Source organism: Salarias fasciatus, chromosome 6 (assembly GCF_902148845.1).
Source record: "Salarias fasciatus chromosome 6, fSalaFa1.1, whole genome shotgun sequence".
In the NCBI taxonomy this organism is placed as follows: domain Eukaryota; kingdom Metazoa; phylum Chordata; class Actinopteri; order Blenniiformes; family Blenniidae; genus Salarias; species Salarias fasciatus.
The window spans coordinates 33,285,020-33,302,360 of NC_043750.1; the positions used below are offsets into that span (position 1 = coordinate 33,285,020).

Here is a 17,341-nt window from a genome sequence, read left to right on the forward strand (position 1 = left end):
TGCCAGTTACTTCTTAGTGTCCATTTGTAAACTGTCAGTTAGCTTTGTCAGCCGTCACCATTCTCACTTCACACTTCTATTAACAACATCAACTGTATTCAATTAACTTATTTGAACAAAACATTTCCGCTGTTTCAAAGAAGCTGTGATCCCAGACAATTAACTAAATAGTGTGTGATTATATTCAAAGACCGTGTATGTAGATCAAGAAATAATAAATAACATCAAACATATGAAAAAAAAAGCTTCCTGAGGTTTATTTTGTGAATCGAATGATGTATTGGATATTTCTTCTGTTTGGGAGAGAATCTAAAGAATCTGAAGAGCTTGTTTGGGCTTCAGTAAACAATTCAACCAGAAAACAACTGGAGGATTACTCAGTAATGAAAATCCTAGTATTGAATCAATTACTTGGGTTCTATTCATTAACGATGTAAACTGTTAGCAGACCGCTGAAAATCACAGGAGTTGTGTAATCCACCGAGTCACCACACTTTGAGATTACATTTCTAAACTCTGTCATAACGCAGAGCTTTCCAAATGAAACTGAATTTAAACTGCACCGCGGAGAAACATTCAGGAGACTTGTCTTGTTGTCTGCACATTAAGTTTGGCGCCGCCTGGATGAGCAGCACAAATCCGTGAAATATCAAGTCTAGACAAAACGAGCTGTGTAGATTGTAAAGATAGTGATGCTGTTATGAGGAGAGGCTTATTCAAATTTCCCTGCTCTGAAACCACCAGGTGAGCTGAAGCACGTTTACAGACTCCGAGGATAGTTTGTCTGGGTTAAAAAAAAAAAGCAAGTGTGTGGGTGTGTGTGTGTCCAACTTTAACCAGGATTACTTGCTAATGGAGGGTGGCAGTGGTGGATTATTGCAAATGCATGCTTATCTGACGAATCATGTGAGCAAAAAAAAAAAAAAAAAAAAAAAAATCATGGACATCCTCAAAACTGAGACGTGAGACAAACATGAAGAGAGACACGGTTCAAGCAGTCTGCTTCATCCTGGCTGGATACACTCGCCATGGAGCACCGTCGCAGGTCATCCAATGTGATAAGAAAAAGGATGTTATGAATTAACCCTTTACAGAGCGCCGATTTAAATATACTCATGCCTGAAGTTCAGATATATTGTGATGAACTCAGTGTATAAAAAAACTCCTCGAACCTCGACCCAGTAAAGGGTTAACTGGAGCTCAAAGTTCACGGCCGCCCAGGCGACGCACGTCAGGCTTCGAAACTGAGCGAGAAGTGCTCTTGTGGTGGATTATTCATTTGCAGAGTGTTTATAACAACATGTTCACAGATTAGTCTGGATTGAATTTGTGAAAGGACTCCAATGTCTGTGGGGGAACTGAAATAGAAGTGAGCAATCACCCGGCCGCACGGACACACACTGGCATGTCACACTGCGGACGGACGTTTTAGAGTCTGCTGTGCTCAGAGGGGCCGAGGCAGACTGCGCAAACTACATCCCACAAAATCTGTGACGAGGCCGCCGACTGACGGGAGAGGATCTCCTCTGTGTTCAGATACTCTTCCAGAGTTGTGAGTTTTCCAGGTGGTGGGAGTTTACAGTGAGAGAATAATCTGCGTTAACGAAAATAATCGAGGGGGGAAATAAGATGAGAACGACAACAAAGAAGAAACAGCTGATGAAGGAGGGGAGCAGCGATCCTCCAGCAAAGCTGAGCTTAGAGCACATTCATGCTCCGCTGTTAACACCTCCTCCTCCCTGCCCCCCCAAAGGCGACTCCACGGCTCATCCACTCGTCTCCTTGGTGACATAAACACTAATCCCTCATTATGGGATGTAGGCAGCAGCACCCCGAAGCCATGTTTTTTTTTTTTTTTTTTTTTTTTTATTCCCATATCACAGCACTCCAAACGGAGCAGATTACTGTAATCTGGGAACACTGGAGCAGACAGATTAGATTAAGCTCATTACACGCATAAAATATGGGGGGAAAGGGTTAAAAACACCTCGGCTCATTGGTTAAACACAGCTCAGAGCGCGCGCGCGCGCACACACACACACACACACACAGGGGTCAAATGTAGAACATCAACTCTGCTTACAGCTGATTCTAAAAGAATAATTGTGATTAGAAAAAAAAATACAAATCATTTAATGCAACTGAAGTCTGCAAAGATTCAGTTTAGTTTTTCTGTAGTGTTCGTCTGCTTTAAGTGCAAATAAGTCTCCCTCCCCTCTCTCCAGAGTTCACTGCTTTCCCTTTGTACGTACAGGAATGGTATTGATTTTGCGTGGCTGAGCGTGACGCGGGTTACGGGAGCGACTGACTGGTTCATGCAGATGTTTTTTGGACATGAGCAGCGATGGATCATGCTAACGGTGCTAACTGTAGCCACTGTAGTGTTTGCATATGGGTTGTGTGTATGAGAGCGCACGAGAGATAACAGTACTCCAGCCAGGTCTCCGCCTCCTTCGCTCCTCCTCCTCCTCCTCCTCCTCATCCCGTGCGTTTCCTTCTCAGCGCCTCCAGCTGAAACACAGACGGGACGCAGGTTCTGTAGTCTGGATCCGCACGCGTAAAGATGACAAACGAGCCGCGACGCAGCCGCCCTCACCTCGTTCTCCACCATCTTCATCCTGCCGAGCGCATCTTTGGCAGCGTCCTGCGCGAAAGGATGGAAAGGGTTTTATGAGGAAACACACACACACAGGAACGCACACACACACACTTTATGTGAACCGGTGAACCTGCTGTCTGCACCCACCCTGTTGCCTTGGCTTGAGTATTTCTTCACAGACTCAGACAGTCCTTGGACGAAGCGGCGCAGCACATTTTCATACTCTGTGGCAGGAAACAGTTCATAAAGGACTGCGGATGGTGGTGTAAAAAGTCCTTCTACTAATAATACTGAAGAAAAAACAGAGGGAGGTTTTTTTTTTAGAGGTTTTAGTATCACCTGACAGCAGAGCAGGAGAGGCTCTCTCCAGCTGGGATTTCTGCCAGTGCAGTCGGTGTGTGACCTCTTTGTGTTGATGTGTGAGGTCAGGCGGGGGATCCCGCCGGTTCTTCCGGTACTCTGCCATCTGAGACACAAGCGTAATGAGAAGCGCCGCGTCTTCGGAGCGTCGCTTTGCGCAGGTGAAACCTGTTTACCTTCCTCTCCAGTCGGTCCTTGTCGTAGTTGAGGAGGCTGAAGCTGTGGAGCTTGTACTGAGGAGGGGAGGTGTTGGGATGACTGCTTCTGCTTGCTGCTTCATGTCGGGGTTTAGACCGCGGAGATGGAGCCTGTGACCCCCAACACACACCCCAACACACACACACACACACACACACACACGACGTTAGATCTTTTCATTCTTCTGACAGATTAATCCAGCTGTGTACTCAGTTATTTAGTTAAGAGTTAACTGAATGACGGTTTTGAGCTTCACTAATTTCACAATGAGCTTGAAAAACCACAACATGTTGTCAGCATCTCGTGCAGACGCCTGAGTCACGAAACTATTCTACTACCCAAACACTTCTGAAGAGAAAAATGTTGAAAAGCCAGAGATGAACATCAGATATATATTATATTTTCCATCTGAGTTTGGTTAACAATAAAAAAAAAAGACAAGAATAATAATGGTAAAAATGACAAATAGTCTACAGACAAAAATCAAGCAGTGTGCCACCATTAAGGAGAAATGGTGGAAATCAAACCTTTCCACTCGATGCAGAAATTCCTACAAGTGTTGGATGAGCTACTTGACATGAATGAAGAAAACAAATTAAAATAAATTGATAAGAAAGCTGCAAACTATTTACATCTTGATCAGAACCAAATAAACAAAACTAATAGTGTGGGGGAATGTATTTTCTTTCTGTTTCATGGTAAATGTTGTTGATAATAACATGTCAGATTAATGATGGATTAATTGAAGTTCATGTGAATCTTCATTGAGGAGATGAATCCATGTTCCTACTCAAAGGTCACACGGTTGACGTTCAGATGGATCGGTCACTGGACTCACCCGCTCCCTTTGCCTCTCTGGAGGAGAAAGCGGCGAGACCGGATCGAGAACCACCCACTTCTCCGTCATGGGCTGCAGGTCGACCCCTGAGAGCGGCTCTCTGATCTTCACCCGCACCTCCAGCTTCCCACCGGTGGCTTTACGTCCGTCCATCACCTGCAAAGCACCAGGCGCGCCGCCGCGCGGTTCAGCAGGTCCGCTGCGCGCCTGCGGGGACGCGCTCGGGGTTGAAGCGCTCACCTCGATGATCTCTCTGATCTCACAGTGGTTCTCCAGAGCCTCCAGCTTCAGATGGGCCGTGCCCACGACTTTATCCGTCTTAAACAGGCCTCTGGAAAACACACGCAGCGGGGAGAACGCCTGGTGAGCGTTCAGCAGAGAGCAAACTCACAGCATCGCAGTGCAGAATGAATGGTTACCCCTTGTGGATGACTTCAAACTTGATGCCTTTGGACTGAACGACGCGCTTGAAGCCTCTGTGCGTTCGGCTGATGTTGAGCTTGAACTGCTCTTTGAACTCGGGACTGTTGGTGTTCTTCACCGTATTAGTTTTGTCCCTCTGAGCTTCCTCCTACACACACACACACACATTTATTTTATCAAAACACATTTCTATGCACACACACTGCTCACCCTGGGTGAAATCTTCTCACCGAGCTGGGAAATGGAAACTCGAACTTGACGCTTGCATCCAGATCATTAGCCGAGACGCCTGTGGGCGGAGGGGAGAGCGGAGGTGAGCGCGCACGGATCGACAGGGCCAATTAAAACAATGCGGACGCCTTCAGGACCTGACGGGGCCGGCAGGTTGACGCCTCGGATGACGTACAGCACCAGGTCGTTGGGCGTCAGGTTGGGGTAGCTCCTGCGAGAGAAGCATGAGAGGCATCGTCAGCGGTGAGAGACGGTGACCGCTCCACATCCCCGCCGGTCAGACCGCCGCTGAATGATTCAGACTCCGAGCTGGGAATAAAACTGAGTCATAACGTGACTCATACTCAAAGACAGCGATCCTCCTCATGTCGAAAAACTGTAAACAACCGATGCAACTGTAGATCAGTAAATAGAAAACCTGATCAAACATTTTCAGATTGTATGTTGGCACCAGATGACGGCTTCAATACAAGGAACTCTCCGAATAATAAACTCATTCCATCATCTGGGATGAAACAATCAGACCAATAAGCCTTCAAACAAACCAGATTTTTATCTGATATTAAAAACTGCAACGTCTAAACAGCTTATTTACTGGATAAACATCCTGAATATGGATACAACGAGTATCCTTAGTGCCTCACAACAAGAGGACCTGGGTAAAAATCAGAGAAGATTCCTCTGTGTGGATATTATATTTTCCTCTCCGGGTTTGCAAACAGTCAAAATATATCTTTGTTGACTTGGTTATATGTGTTTTTATATGAACCAATGTATCCAGGCTGTGTATACCTTTAACCCAACAGAAATGTCACCCTAAAAAAATGGATCAAACATGAGGTCAAAGTGATTTTTCCTACCAATCAAATCAATGAGAGTGAACATCAAATATCTTTTGAAAACAAGTGACGATTTGAAATGTGAATCGGTTTTGCTGCTGACTTGACGGAGTTGAGGGTCCTCTCCTCCGTGCGGCACTTGGGGACCGGGTGACCTTTGGCGTAGCAGTCCTTCAGCAGCTCGATGTCTTTCATGCATTCCCCGGACAGTTTCTCAAACCTGCAAACAGACAAGAGACTTCAAAGTTTCCACACAAACCTCGACTGTCCCACAGGACAGACTCCTCAGACTCCACACACCAGATCGGGGATATTTACACACAGTTCCGACGCTTTTTGAAATTGGAAAATTCAGCGGCACGATCTACCCTGCTGTGTATTCACGGTAAAATCAGCACTAATGATGGCAGCGAAGGAATGCAGAAAAACACTCCCATGCAGAACATGTGACGGGGAAATGTATGTACAGTTATGTGAAAAACCTGTCGAGAAAAATGTGCAAAATATGCAGCGTGACATGAACGCGGCACCTCATGTTTGAAATGTGGAAAAACTGTAAAAATGAATGCCTCAGCATTCACACAATGAAGATAAATCAGTCTGTTAGAGTTACCAAGTGCACTAAAATTATGAAGAAATGCATATTGGATGAATGAAAATGTATTAGATGAAGAAAAACTCAGATTAAATCAGCTATAAGAGAACATGTCATAACTGAACTAGAAGCAGCATTAACCTGTAACAAACGCCTCTCAGACGTCATCATACATCCTCCCAAACATCACACAAGGGAAAAAAAAAACCCAAATGTGCAAATGGAGGATATCTAACTTACTTTAAAGCCTCGGACACGCTTCCCATTGATGTGAACTGATGAGACAAGTGCAGACATTTCTGCAAACGGAGGAGGATGTGGATCAGAAAAACAGAGATCAGCCTAAAACTACTGAATACACAGCAACTGATTTCTTGATAGTCAGACTCGAAAAATATAATAAGACTATTAGAGCGATGTAATGAGGAGGCGGGGTTTAACCTCATACTGCTTTCGCAGAAGATCCAGGAGGCCATGGTACTTCTCACTGGAGCGAGGGGAGACGGGAGAGGTGCGGGAACGAGCCAGGACAAAGTCCTCCTCATTGACCGGAGCATTGGGAATCTGTTCGGAAGAAATATAAAAGTATAAAGAATAAGATTACAAATTACAGCTCTCAGCTAAACTGGTTATATATATATTTTTTCCTGAATCTAAGCGACCTCACGTCAGACCTGCAGCGAAATCTAATCAGTTTCCTGTCTCATGTCTGTCTAGCCCCTGGAAATCAAGACCTCTCACTAAGCTGGTGTGATACAAAAACACAAACTAACAGAGGCACAAGCATCATGTTCTGGGTAATTACACTGCGCTTCTGAGTCAGACACGGATATTAGAAATATCAGGCAAAGTTAAATAAAAGAAAGACAAAATGAGGGAAAATCCAACGGGACATGAATATTAAAATGCTGCTGAAAATATATATCCACACACACACAGCAAAACACACACATAAAGGTGAAGAGCAGCTGATTTGACTCCATGCATCCTTCTGCCTTCTATTCAGGCAGCGATACGTCTGCCGTTAACACGCTTCACACATTCAGCTGCTGCTGTGGCGACATGTTCAACACACACGTTATCGACCGCGCAAACAAATATCAGTCTGTCTGCGTTGTCCTCGTGTGTTCTTTGTAATGTGACCTTTGTGATATCAACAGGCAGGCCGGACTTGGCCGCTTCGACCATGGGGTCCAGGCCCTTGGCGTGTCGGAGGTGCTGCGCTGCGCCGGTCATGTCCTGCAAACAGGCGGCGGATGCACCGATTGAAACACACGAGCAGGGACAGGACGGGCAGCAGAAACACCAAAAACATGACGATTGGAGGGATTTCATGGAGGAAGGGGGCATACCTTCATCTGCTTGGAGCGCAATGCTGCGCGCAAAAACGCCTGTCGCCGTAGCAACAAGAAATCCACTTGCTGCTGGGCTGCGGGGACAAATCAGAGGAGGAAGAAGTGAAACTTTGCCTCGTGTAATGTTTTGTTTCGTGTGTGCAATCCGACATGAAACAACAAAATGAACAGACCCTTCTGGCCCAGTTTGGGAGCGGAGGAGCCTCCAGGGGTTTGAGGTGCAGGAGACTTTGCTTTCTGGGCAGATGGACGCACTGCAGGCTGCAGACGCACCCCACAAAAATGACACGAACACATTTCAAGATGCTATATTTAGAAGATCACTTCTTAAATCATGGATTTCAACACATTACTGTACATGTTTGCACAGGACCACAAATAACAGTTTGGCCATTTGGTTCTAGCCTTTATTGTTTTTCATTTACCTTGGCAGCCTCCCTTTGTCCACCCTCGTCTTCATCTTCTGCGTCTTCGTCCTGATTTGCTATTTTCATCGCCGTTTCAAGCGCTCCTATGAAGCTCTGCTGCTGACCCCCCTCTGAGCCCTGGAGTGGCGGACAGCCTGGAAGAGCAGCACACACACACACACACACACAGCAATCCCTTTACACTTCTGCCCACAAGCCAAATCTGGACACACGGCCTGGTTTTATGGGCTACCTGGCGGCACGGGCAGATCGGCCAGGCTGACAGGACGGCCGGCTTTGTGAGCTCTGATGGCGTCTTGGTATTGCTGTTAAAAACAAGAACAGCAAATTATAAGGAATTGCTTTAAAGTTTACTTTATACATCAAGTCAATTACAACAATGATTGCATACAGCCAAAACAAACACATGGAAAGACAAAAAAAACCAAACAAACTCCCACATAGACATCAGTGTCAGCTGTGTGGCTCCAGCCGGATCAAAAGCAGAATATTTAGCTCCTGCTGCCGTTTCCTCTCCTGCTGCCAAATACATTTAACTTGAAGGTTTTCCCGTCCCTTCTCTTAATGATGTTCCACAACAGAACCTACTGTGGGATATTTTGGTGAGTCAACTGAGCAATCAAAGCAGTTAACAGTCTTAAAAAGGATTTGACAGTAACACCGCATTAGTTAGAAGCAGCAAATCGCACACACACACACACATCTCTGATCTTGAACGGCCAGATCCAACACTCATGAAGTGAGTTAAAATGACTCTTTTTGGGATCACTCTGTGTGCATGGCAGGCCATAACACTCGTACATAAAATACAACTGCAAAGACAAGCTAAAAAATGTACATGGCATGACATAATTTTTTGAGAAACAGCTGAAATTTAGAATGAAGCTTTACATTACAACAGCATTTCAAGAAACCAACATTAATTTGAACAGTGGCTTGAATCCAGAATGGAAAACAGTTTGATATAATCTGATTTCTTCTTTGATTCCGTGGTTTCCTTGGCGTCTACCTTCACAATGCGCTGGTGCATGCGAGCCTTGCGATCGTCTCCTTTGCTCTTGGCTCCCTCTGCTGCCGACTTGTAGATGTCCATCCTCTGCTGCAGGGCTTCACCCACACTGCTGGGAGTGGGCAGGTCTTGACAAGGGAATTAAAAAAAAACAACAACAACAGTCACTTTATGGACATAAAACATGCATTGGTCGTTATCTTAGAGGTGAAGAGTGGCTGCTGGAGGCTTACCAGAGGTGGCCACCTGGGCAGGAGCTGCCGGGGCAGCAGGGGCAGCTGGGGCAGCAGGTCTGGATGAAGACTGAGGTGGAGGCGCTCTGTGCTCTGCTACCACGTCTCCTGCACACAACCAGAGAGCAGGAACTAAGAACATTCTTCAGTGTGAATTTTCATCCAATAAAACCGACTTTAACTCGTTCATCTCTCAATATTCAAAGTCGTAAAGCACTCAAAATCAGTGAAGGTAACTGGAAGGGCAGGAAAAAGAAGGTTAAGAGTCTCCTTCAGGAGGTTGAACCTACCGGGAGGAGGAGGCAGTGAGCTCGGGTTCACAGGTTCATCTCGGTCCACCGCCTCCAGCAGGGCGTCCAGTTTCTACACACATCAAGGAGGATATGATTCAGACCGTCATCACAGAAGCCTAATTCCATCGATGCACAGGCGATAAAGCCGATGGTACCTTGGCAGTGAGGTAGTACTGTTTGGCCTGGTCGATCGCACCATTCTGTTTGGCGTGTATGGCAGCTAACTTGTATTCCCTCTGTCTCGCCAAAACTGCCTGTTTCAGTTCTGAACATGGATAAGGAAGAAGAAAATAGAAAACAACAAAACTAAACATTTCACCTGTAAGACAAATATTTAGCTCATAGAAGTAAATCAAATATTTAGATAATTTATTGAAACATGTGTTGATATGACCTGACTCCTTAAACTGTAAGTATATACGTATATTATTTGCCGCCATTTTAACCGAGTACAAAACTCACCTGTCAAAGGCACGTGATCATAACTATACCAATACATTATTCCATTATGGGTGAACAGATTCCCTAATAAAACTGTGATATTTAGTCTGATTAGAAATGAAAAGATTCACTGATTGAAGTAAAAAATGCCTCAGACTGAAAGACTGATCCATGCAGAAGGACACTACAGAGAAAACAAACACACCTGTAAAGATGCAGTGTGTTTACCTGAGTGCTGTGTGTCGGGCTGGCTGGGGGTGAGGGGAGAGATAGCAGGCGTTTCTGGAGTGATGGCAGCAGCAGCAGGATGTTGGGGAGGGCTCAGATGGACTGGCTTGGTATTTGTAGCAGGTGGTGGAGCTTCTCTCTGGGGTCTCTGGTTGACCGGAGGGGAGGGGACTGGAGCAGGTGCCGGGGGTTCTGGTGCCTCAAACGGCGCAGGCTGGCCTGCTGCTTTAGACGGTGCACCGAGAGCAACAGGAGGAGGCATCTCCTCTTCGTTCACTGGCTTTCCTTTCTTAGCGGATGTTAACATGGACTGTAATGTCTGGAGTAGAAAACAACATAAACGATGATCATACAATATGTTTTAGGGTCCAAGTCGAAGTATTTCCATGAAAACAAAGTATAGACATCCACATTTTTTCATCCATTTCACCTTCAGTCCACGATCATATCGTCGCACTTTGCTCGTCTCTCCTGCGGCTTTGGCATTAGAAATGGCCGTCGTATACATTTCAATACGCTCCATCAGACGGGACTCCAATCCAGATGCCCCACTGGCAGCAGGAGAAGCAGGAGAAGCAGGCTGGGGCGTTCTGTTCACTTTTGGAGCGGTTGGAGTGACAGCGGGAGGCAAGCCAGGGGGAGACGAGTCCATATCATCCTCCAGGACTTCATTTAATTCAGCCTACACAGAGAAACAGGGAAGCCTGCTGACACACTGCAACACCCTGGTTTTGAGCTGATTTCCTCTGAGAAGTGGAACAGTTGTATTTCAAATTACACCAGCAAATTCAAGGACAGTTTGCTCTTCATCACCACATTAAACTCAAATACGGGTAATCGGTCACAGTGAACATGAATAACAACATGTGTGTGTCATTTACCAGGAGATCTTCATCATCATCCAAATCTTCGTCTCCCATATCTTCGTCATCCAGGTCTCTCATACAAAGAGCCGCCATTTTCTCAATTTCAGCCATGGCAACAGGAGCTGGACAGAAAAAGACAAGCAGAGTATCAAATATCTAAGAATAGAAATATTTTTACTTCAACAGACACAGCAGAGAGAAATAAATGTGCTTCAGTTGTGCCAAAATGTTAAATAGCTGGTCAAAACAAATCAAGCTGAAAAGAAAAACATCTGCCTTGACGAGTCCAGAAAAAAAAGCTTTCTGATGAGGTGTACATATCAATCAGCCGCCCCAGTTGCATGCACCCCTGACATTTTAGCCTGTGGTTTATGGATGAGAACGACAGAGAGACGATGCTGTCAGAATATTGGTGGCTCCTGTCCTCCTCACCTTTCCCTTCACCTTTCCTCCCCTGTGGTCTCCCTCCTCCTCCGCCTCCTCCCACCAGACTGAGCAGCTCTGCCTCCAGGTCCTCATCATTCCCATCATCCTCCATCCCTCCGTCTGGCGTCAGGTCAAGGAGCAGTCCCATCTGAGAGGCACAGCGAGGCAGACAGAGAGGAGAAGAGCTGCTGAATCACAGGAACCTCCACACATCATGCACAGGTTTCCTGATGGGGGCGTGACACCTTCTACCTGTTTGGCACGAGCTGCCCCTTGACCCCGGGGCGCGGGGTTCCGACTGCGACTCATGGACTGTCAATACCTGCTGGATTGTTTGGGGAAGACAGAAACATGTAAGAACAACATGGTGTGGGGTTGGATAAATGAGTGCTTGTGAGTCAGCACAGACTCAAACGTGAGACTCCGCGTAGTTTGGGGCAAATCAAATAGTTAAAACTGCGTATCTTAGATTAGCTTTAGTTAACTGAAGGCTATGACACATTTAATTATATTCCTCCGCTGCTTTAATGCTTACCTTGTCAGCTCTTGTCGGCGAGGTGTTCAGCGTTTCAGCTGATCAGATCGATTCCTGCCCAAAGACGACCGAGAAGAGGCAGACAGGGCAGATAGACAGCCGGGAATACGTGCTACTTCAGTCCAAGCTATCAAAACAACAAGAAGAAGGTGCAGACGGGGTGAATAAGTAGCCGGAAATGTGCTACTTTGATCCAAATGCTACCAAAACAAGGGCTGAAATTTACTTCCTATACTGCGTCTCCCATGGCAACGTGCTTTACGGCTGAAGGCCACGCCCATCACTGACGTAAAACTTCGGCGCTACAATGTGGTGCATTCCAGAGCACCTCGGACAGATCCAAATTCCCCGATGTGAACGACTCTGTGTAATAATAATAGACATTTCAGCCACATTCAAGCGATAAGATACATGCCTTATAGCAATAAAATTGATGTTGAAACCACTGATGTAGTCTTACATCACAAACAGTTTGAATTCTTTGTCCTGTCACGAGTTAACAGACAGGCTTTCTTCGAGTTCTTACTTTTCAAATTATGTCGATGGTATTTTAATGTGCCATGATAAATCGTGGGAAAATGCAATTTTGCTGACTTGTTCTACCTCGCAGTAAATACAGGTACATTTTACAAGCATATATTCATTTTTTTTTTAAACAAAAAAATCAATTTAAATTAAATTAATTTTCGTATGTGGAGGAAATGGGAATTTGTGAAATAGGTTATGTTTTGAGGAAAATGTGTGATGTAGTTAGCTATCAGCTAACTATAAATTAGCTATTTCAAATGGAGTTTGTCACGTCTTTGAATGATTATATAAACTGATAATTCTGTTTTCTTTTTCAGTAAGAAGAGATGGTCAAAGTCAAGTCAAAGATCAACTGCTTTGGTAAAGAAAAAAAGATGTACTAGCTCAAGTGGATGATTATTAAAAGCCTCATTTAAAAAGTTGCATCTTCTTAATGTCACACGTTAGGAGACTTGTATTAAACCGAATTTGTGTGTTTTCTCTAGAGGATGGAGCTCCAGCTAGGTCTCTCAGGTCCAGAAAGAGGAACTGTACAGACCATGGAACTTCTCAAACTGCTGAAGCTTCAGAAGATCTGCAGGTAATATCTGTGACTGGAATAGAACTGTAGTGGTAAAGATCTCAGACGTTTAAACTGAACTGCTGCACACAATTCTGAGCCTCTGTTCCAGATGTTCCAGAGAATATCAAAAGTGACTGTGTCTGATATTAGTCAATTTGTGTAAACTGTTGTCTAAATTATTTGGTCCTGAATCAAGGTTTGATGTGTGTGTTCAGTGACAGTCATTGGCATACCTACTCTGTTTTCCATCTGTGATGCTCAGGTTGAACTTCAAAAGGTTCTCTCCGCAGCCTCTATTCACCTTTGTTTGTGGTCATGTGATTGGCTGTGTAGATATTTGGCTTTAAGAGCTAGAAAACAGATAAATGAATAGACGTGTTATACAGTTTATTTTAATACTTTACCACAAGTAATTTAGACTTTTTTATATTTCAGGACTATGAAGAAAAAGACGGTGCGGTCGCCATAGTGCCACAGTTCCCTCTGCCGGCATGTGTTGTGGTTATAGATCAACCGGATCAGGTGGCTGAGCAGTTCTGCCTGACAAAACAAGATCTCTCAGCCAAAGAAAAGCACACAGAAACAACAAATGAAGCAACAGATATCCACTTAACAACTGAGGCAGTCCCACAGCAAAAAGAGACGACTGTCACTAATCCCAACGGTGATTTTCAGCTCAAAGCCCCAGAAGATCCTGCTGCTGGTGAGGAACTGAAGAATGGAAAAGATATGGAAGAAATAGCCGTGGATGAAAATCCAGTATGCGCTGATCATCTCCAGATTGTGCAGCCAAATGTTGAAGAAGTCAATGGATCCCGTGAAGCTGCTTTGGAGAAACCACTGAGTGCAACAGTGAACGATCAGAGCCTCTCTGAGGAGAATGAAGAGGGCAGTCCAAACCAATCCAGTGACTCCTGCATGAGTGAGAGCAAAGAAACAACCAAGGAGCCCAGAGTGGGGGTCCCTCCAAAAAAGAAGAGACGGATGGGCATGTGTGGGCTGACGGAGAAGGAGAGGAGCCACTTTCTGTTGGCACAGCAGCGTGACAGCGGACTGAACGGGACGGTGAGGGCTGAGAAGCAGATGAGTGAGAACACCGCAGAGAAACCTGCAGAGGAGAGTTCACCGCCACCTTGTTTTCCTGCCTTGCCTCCTTCCGTCCCGCAAGAGCCTCAGTCCAGCCACGGTGGAGATTTGGCCAGGTCAGAACAATATTCATGGTTTATGTTTAGGTTTTCAGATTTTTACATTGATGAAATGTAACACTGAGAGAAGAGATCTGTAGATCTTAACAGCATCCATCTTTATCTAACGCCACCTGAGTTCATCACGAGGCAAACACACACAGACAGACCACCACACACATGATCACAGCTGCTGGCAAGCTAGAAGCACCAACCAACTCATTTTAGGCCCTGAACTAAAACTAAATCTAACTGTGCCAGCGGCCCTGACCTTAATTTTCACTCTATGGTAGTGTTCCAGCTCACAGATACAAAACATAATTTTAGAAATATGACAATATGTAAGACTTTAAAGATGGTAATGGAGAATTCAGTTCAAGTGGTTTAACGTTCTCAACATAAGTTACATCATAAAGGTGTTTATACAAGTCCAACTTGACTTTTATAGGTTCATTTTATCCTGATATGCTGGATGCTTTCAGATTGTTCCACTGCTTGAGTGAAAGAAATCAAACCACGTTAAAAGAGCAACATTTACTTTAAAATCAGCGACATTGCTGTGAAGCAGGACTGAATCTAACCTGCTGCTTTCTGTTTATCACAGCTCAAAGATTGACGTCCACGCCACTGCCACTCCCTCAGACGGGACGGACACGGTGTGTGATCCAGAGGTAAACATCTGTGAGGCTGAACCAGCTGCTGTAGTTTCTCCTGAAGAAATCCAGCAGCCAAAGCCAGATCAGCCGATAGAAGAAGAAGAGGATGGACATCTGGAGATTCAGCAACAAAGCAAGCAAAGTCTGGCTGCGAGTGAAATACCTGAGAAAATAAAGGAAGGATGCTGTGACTTGGATGTCACCGATCACACAAGTTCAAGAGAGGAGAGCGGCAGTCAGGGTGCAGTGGAGGCTGCTGTCCCATTGGTGAACGATACGACCGAGACAGGAGAGGAAGAGGAGAAGGAAGAGCTGCGTGCAGAAACAGTTAGTGCTTCATCTGCCGACACTCCGGCAGGACAGATCAGCGGTGAGTCTGAGGAGATTTCCAGAGCTGCAGCGGCACCCGGCGTCTCAGAGAGGACAGACCAGGTGAGCTGGAGCCTCTATAACCACCGTCCTCCATGGGGAGGGAACAGGCTGATTTAAACCAGCTGAAAACCTTAAACGACAAGCTGCAGCTGAGTTATTCTTATCATCTCTGTGCAGTCACATTCACAAAGTAAAATGAGCGCAAAACAGTTAATCGTCACTATAACCCCTGAAGAAAACTGCTGAATATTCACTCATAATTAGGATTCTCATATTAACGGTAGTTTGTTGTTTTCACAACATTGCTTTTCTTTGAACTTGGGATACATTTTTATTTATTGACATTAAGATAGTCAAGCACACACTTCTATAATTTAAATCTTTAAAAATATGAACAAAAGCCTAATAATAGCCAAACTCTTTGTCTTGATCCCAGATAAAGGTCATCTTAATGAAGGACGAGGTTACCTTTTTGCAGAACTTGTTTTCATGTCTGTTACAGACTGATCCTGATCTGAAACCAGCCGCTGGTCCTGCTGCCGTGGAAGCTGAGCACACACACACCTCGGAGACCTCGGACCCTTTTGGATCCACGTGCTCAGATTACGTGTCGGACTCGCAGCTGAACACCATCGATCTGATGTGAGGAAGCAAGACGGACTCAAGTCCAGCTTCTCATTGTTTTCTTTTAACTTACGACTGACTTCAAATTCAGATTAAACAGTTACCTGTCTTCTACACCACTTTATCTCAGCTTACTATCAACAAAACAGAGTTCAGTGGATACCTGGCCAGTCACACACACTCTCTCACACCCACACACACTCACAGTAACACCCGTGGTAACCATTACACCTTCATGCAGCCATTGAAACCCAGTAGAGACAAATATAAGACCTCTGTCAACACAATGACAATCTTAATGTGTCATAGTTATGATCTTTGACCTCTGGTGCTGTTTGTAGTTGGATTTCACTTGCTGGTTGTTACTGCAGTGGTACGGTGGTCCAGTGGGAAGCACTGTCAGCGACAGCAAGAGGTTAATGACTCTTTGAACAGACTGTCGGCGTGAATGTGTGTTGATGTGTAAAGCTTCACATTTTAATTAACATGTCTTGAATACACATTATTCTTCCTTTTTTATTTCCTCCCCATGTAGAGTGGAGAAGGAGAAAGAATCTCCCGGTCTTCATGAGGACGGAACAAACCTGATCTGTGGTCTCGTCAGAGAGCTGTCCTCCCTGAAGTGAGTGAACACTCAAGGTTTCCTTCGTTTTGTGTCTCTCAGTCTTGTTTTTTAGCGTTTTGCCAGCTCACGCTCCTGACCAGATGTGGCTCTTTTGTTCACACACCAGTCATTTCTCAACATGACTTTATTTATTCAGCCATCAACTGATCAAGTTCTCCCACTTCAAACGATGCCAGAGGTCTGTTGCTTTCATCAAAGCTACACTTCAACTGTGAGACAGAATGAGGAAAAAATCCAGGAATTGACATATTTGTAAAGAATGTATTAGTTCATCATGGTGGAAAATAAGTATTCAACTCAATACTTTGTAATATCACCTTTGTTGGCATTGTCAGAGGTCAAAGGTTGACTCTAGGTCTTCTCCAGGTTTCACACTGCAGCTGGTGTTTTGGTTCATTCCTCCAGCAGGTCTCCTCTAGAGCAGGGATTTTTTTGGGGCTACATGGACTTTTATCTCCCTCCACAGATTTTCTGTGGGGTTGAGGTCTGGAGACTGGAGAGGCCTCTCCAGGACTTTGAAATGCTTCTCATGGAGACTCTCCTCCACTGCCCGGCGGTGTGTTTGAGATCACCGTCATGCTGGAAGACCAGCCATGTTTCATCTTCAGTGCTCTCACTGATGGAAGGATTTGGTTCAAAACCTCATCGTACATGGCTCCATTCATTCTCTCCTCAACACGGATCAGTTGTCCTTCCCTCTTTGCAGAAAAACAGCCCCAAAGCATGATGGTTCCACCCCCATGCTTCTTATGGTGCGTTCACACCGGACGCGTCGCAAGCGTCGTGAGCGGCGCTTTTCTATGCAAAGTCTATGGTGGATGAGCGTCGTGGAGCGGCAGGCGGCGGGGCGGCGCGTCAGGAGCGTCATGAGCGTCGCTTTTCGAGCGTTTCGA

General features: G+C 45.2%; 1 protein-coding gene across 3 annotated transcripts; it reads right to left on the minus strand.

The window, feature by feature from the left end:
• Positions 1–1,843: 1,843 nt before the first annotated feature.
• Positions 1,844–12,156, minus strand: LOC115390834 (coiled-coil and C2 domain-containing protein 1A-like). Of its 3 annotated transcripts, XM_030094852.1 has the most exons (29): positions 12,124–12,143; positions 11,898–12,024; positions 11,615–11,687; positions 11,369–11,510; positions 10,952–11,058; positions 10,501–10,752; positions 10,071–10,389; positions 9,557–9,666; positions 9,399–9,471; positions 9,109–9,216; positions 8,876–9,003; positions 8,099–8,171; positions 7,864–8,000; positions 7,612–7,699; positions 7,436–7,512; positions 7,227–7,322; positions 6,525–6,647; positions 6,324–6,382; positions 5,592–5,708; positions 4,787–4,860; positions 4,649–4,707; positions 4,415–4,566; positions 4,236–4,326; positions 3,996–4,151; positions 3,136–3,267; positions 2,939–3,065; positions 2,747–2,823; positions 2,597–2,644; positions 1,844–2,511 (listed from the first exon to the last, which is right to left on the minus strand). In XM_030094852.1, the coding sequence occupies exons 3-29, from the start codon at positions 11,669–11,671 to the stop codon at positions 2,479–2,481; spliced, it is 3,015 nt and encodes a 1,004-aa protein (XP_029950712.1). In that variant the 5' UTR covers positions 11,672–11,687; positions 11,898–12,024; positions 12,124–12,143; the 3' UTR covers positions 1,844–2,478. The 3 variants fall into 3 exon arrangements, with proteins under 3 accessions (XP_029950712.1, XP_029950713.1, XP_029950710.1); XM_030094853.1 differs by having other exon boundaries at positions 11,615–11,684; positions 11,898–12,156; XM_030094850.1 differs by having other exon boundaries at positions 11,898–12,156.
• Positions 12,157–17,341: the final 5,185 nt, after the last annotated feature.

Excerpts from the sequence above, each read along its gene's own strand:
- LOC115390834 (XM_030094853.1), bottom strand. The coding sequence starts at position 11,671 with ATGAGTCGCAGTCGGAACCCCGCGCCCCGGGGTCAAGGGGCAGCTCGT. Across the intron at positions 10,753-10,951 it reads ATGATGATGAAGATCTCCTG|GCTGAATTAAATGAAGTCCT; the intron begins GTAAATGACACA and ends TTCTCTGTGTAG. Across the intron at positions 4,152-4,235 it reads AGATCAGAGAGATCATCGAG|GTGATGGACGGACGTAAAGC; the intron begins GTGAGCGCTTCA and ends GGTGCTTTGCAG.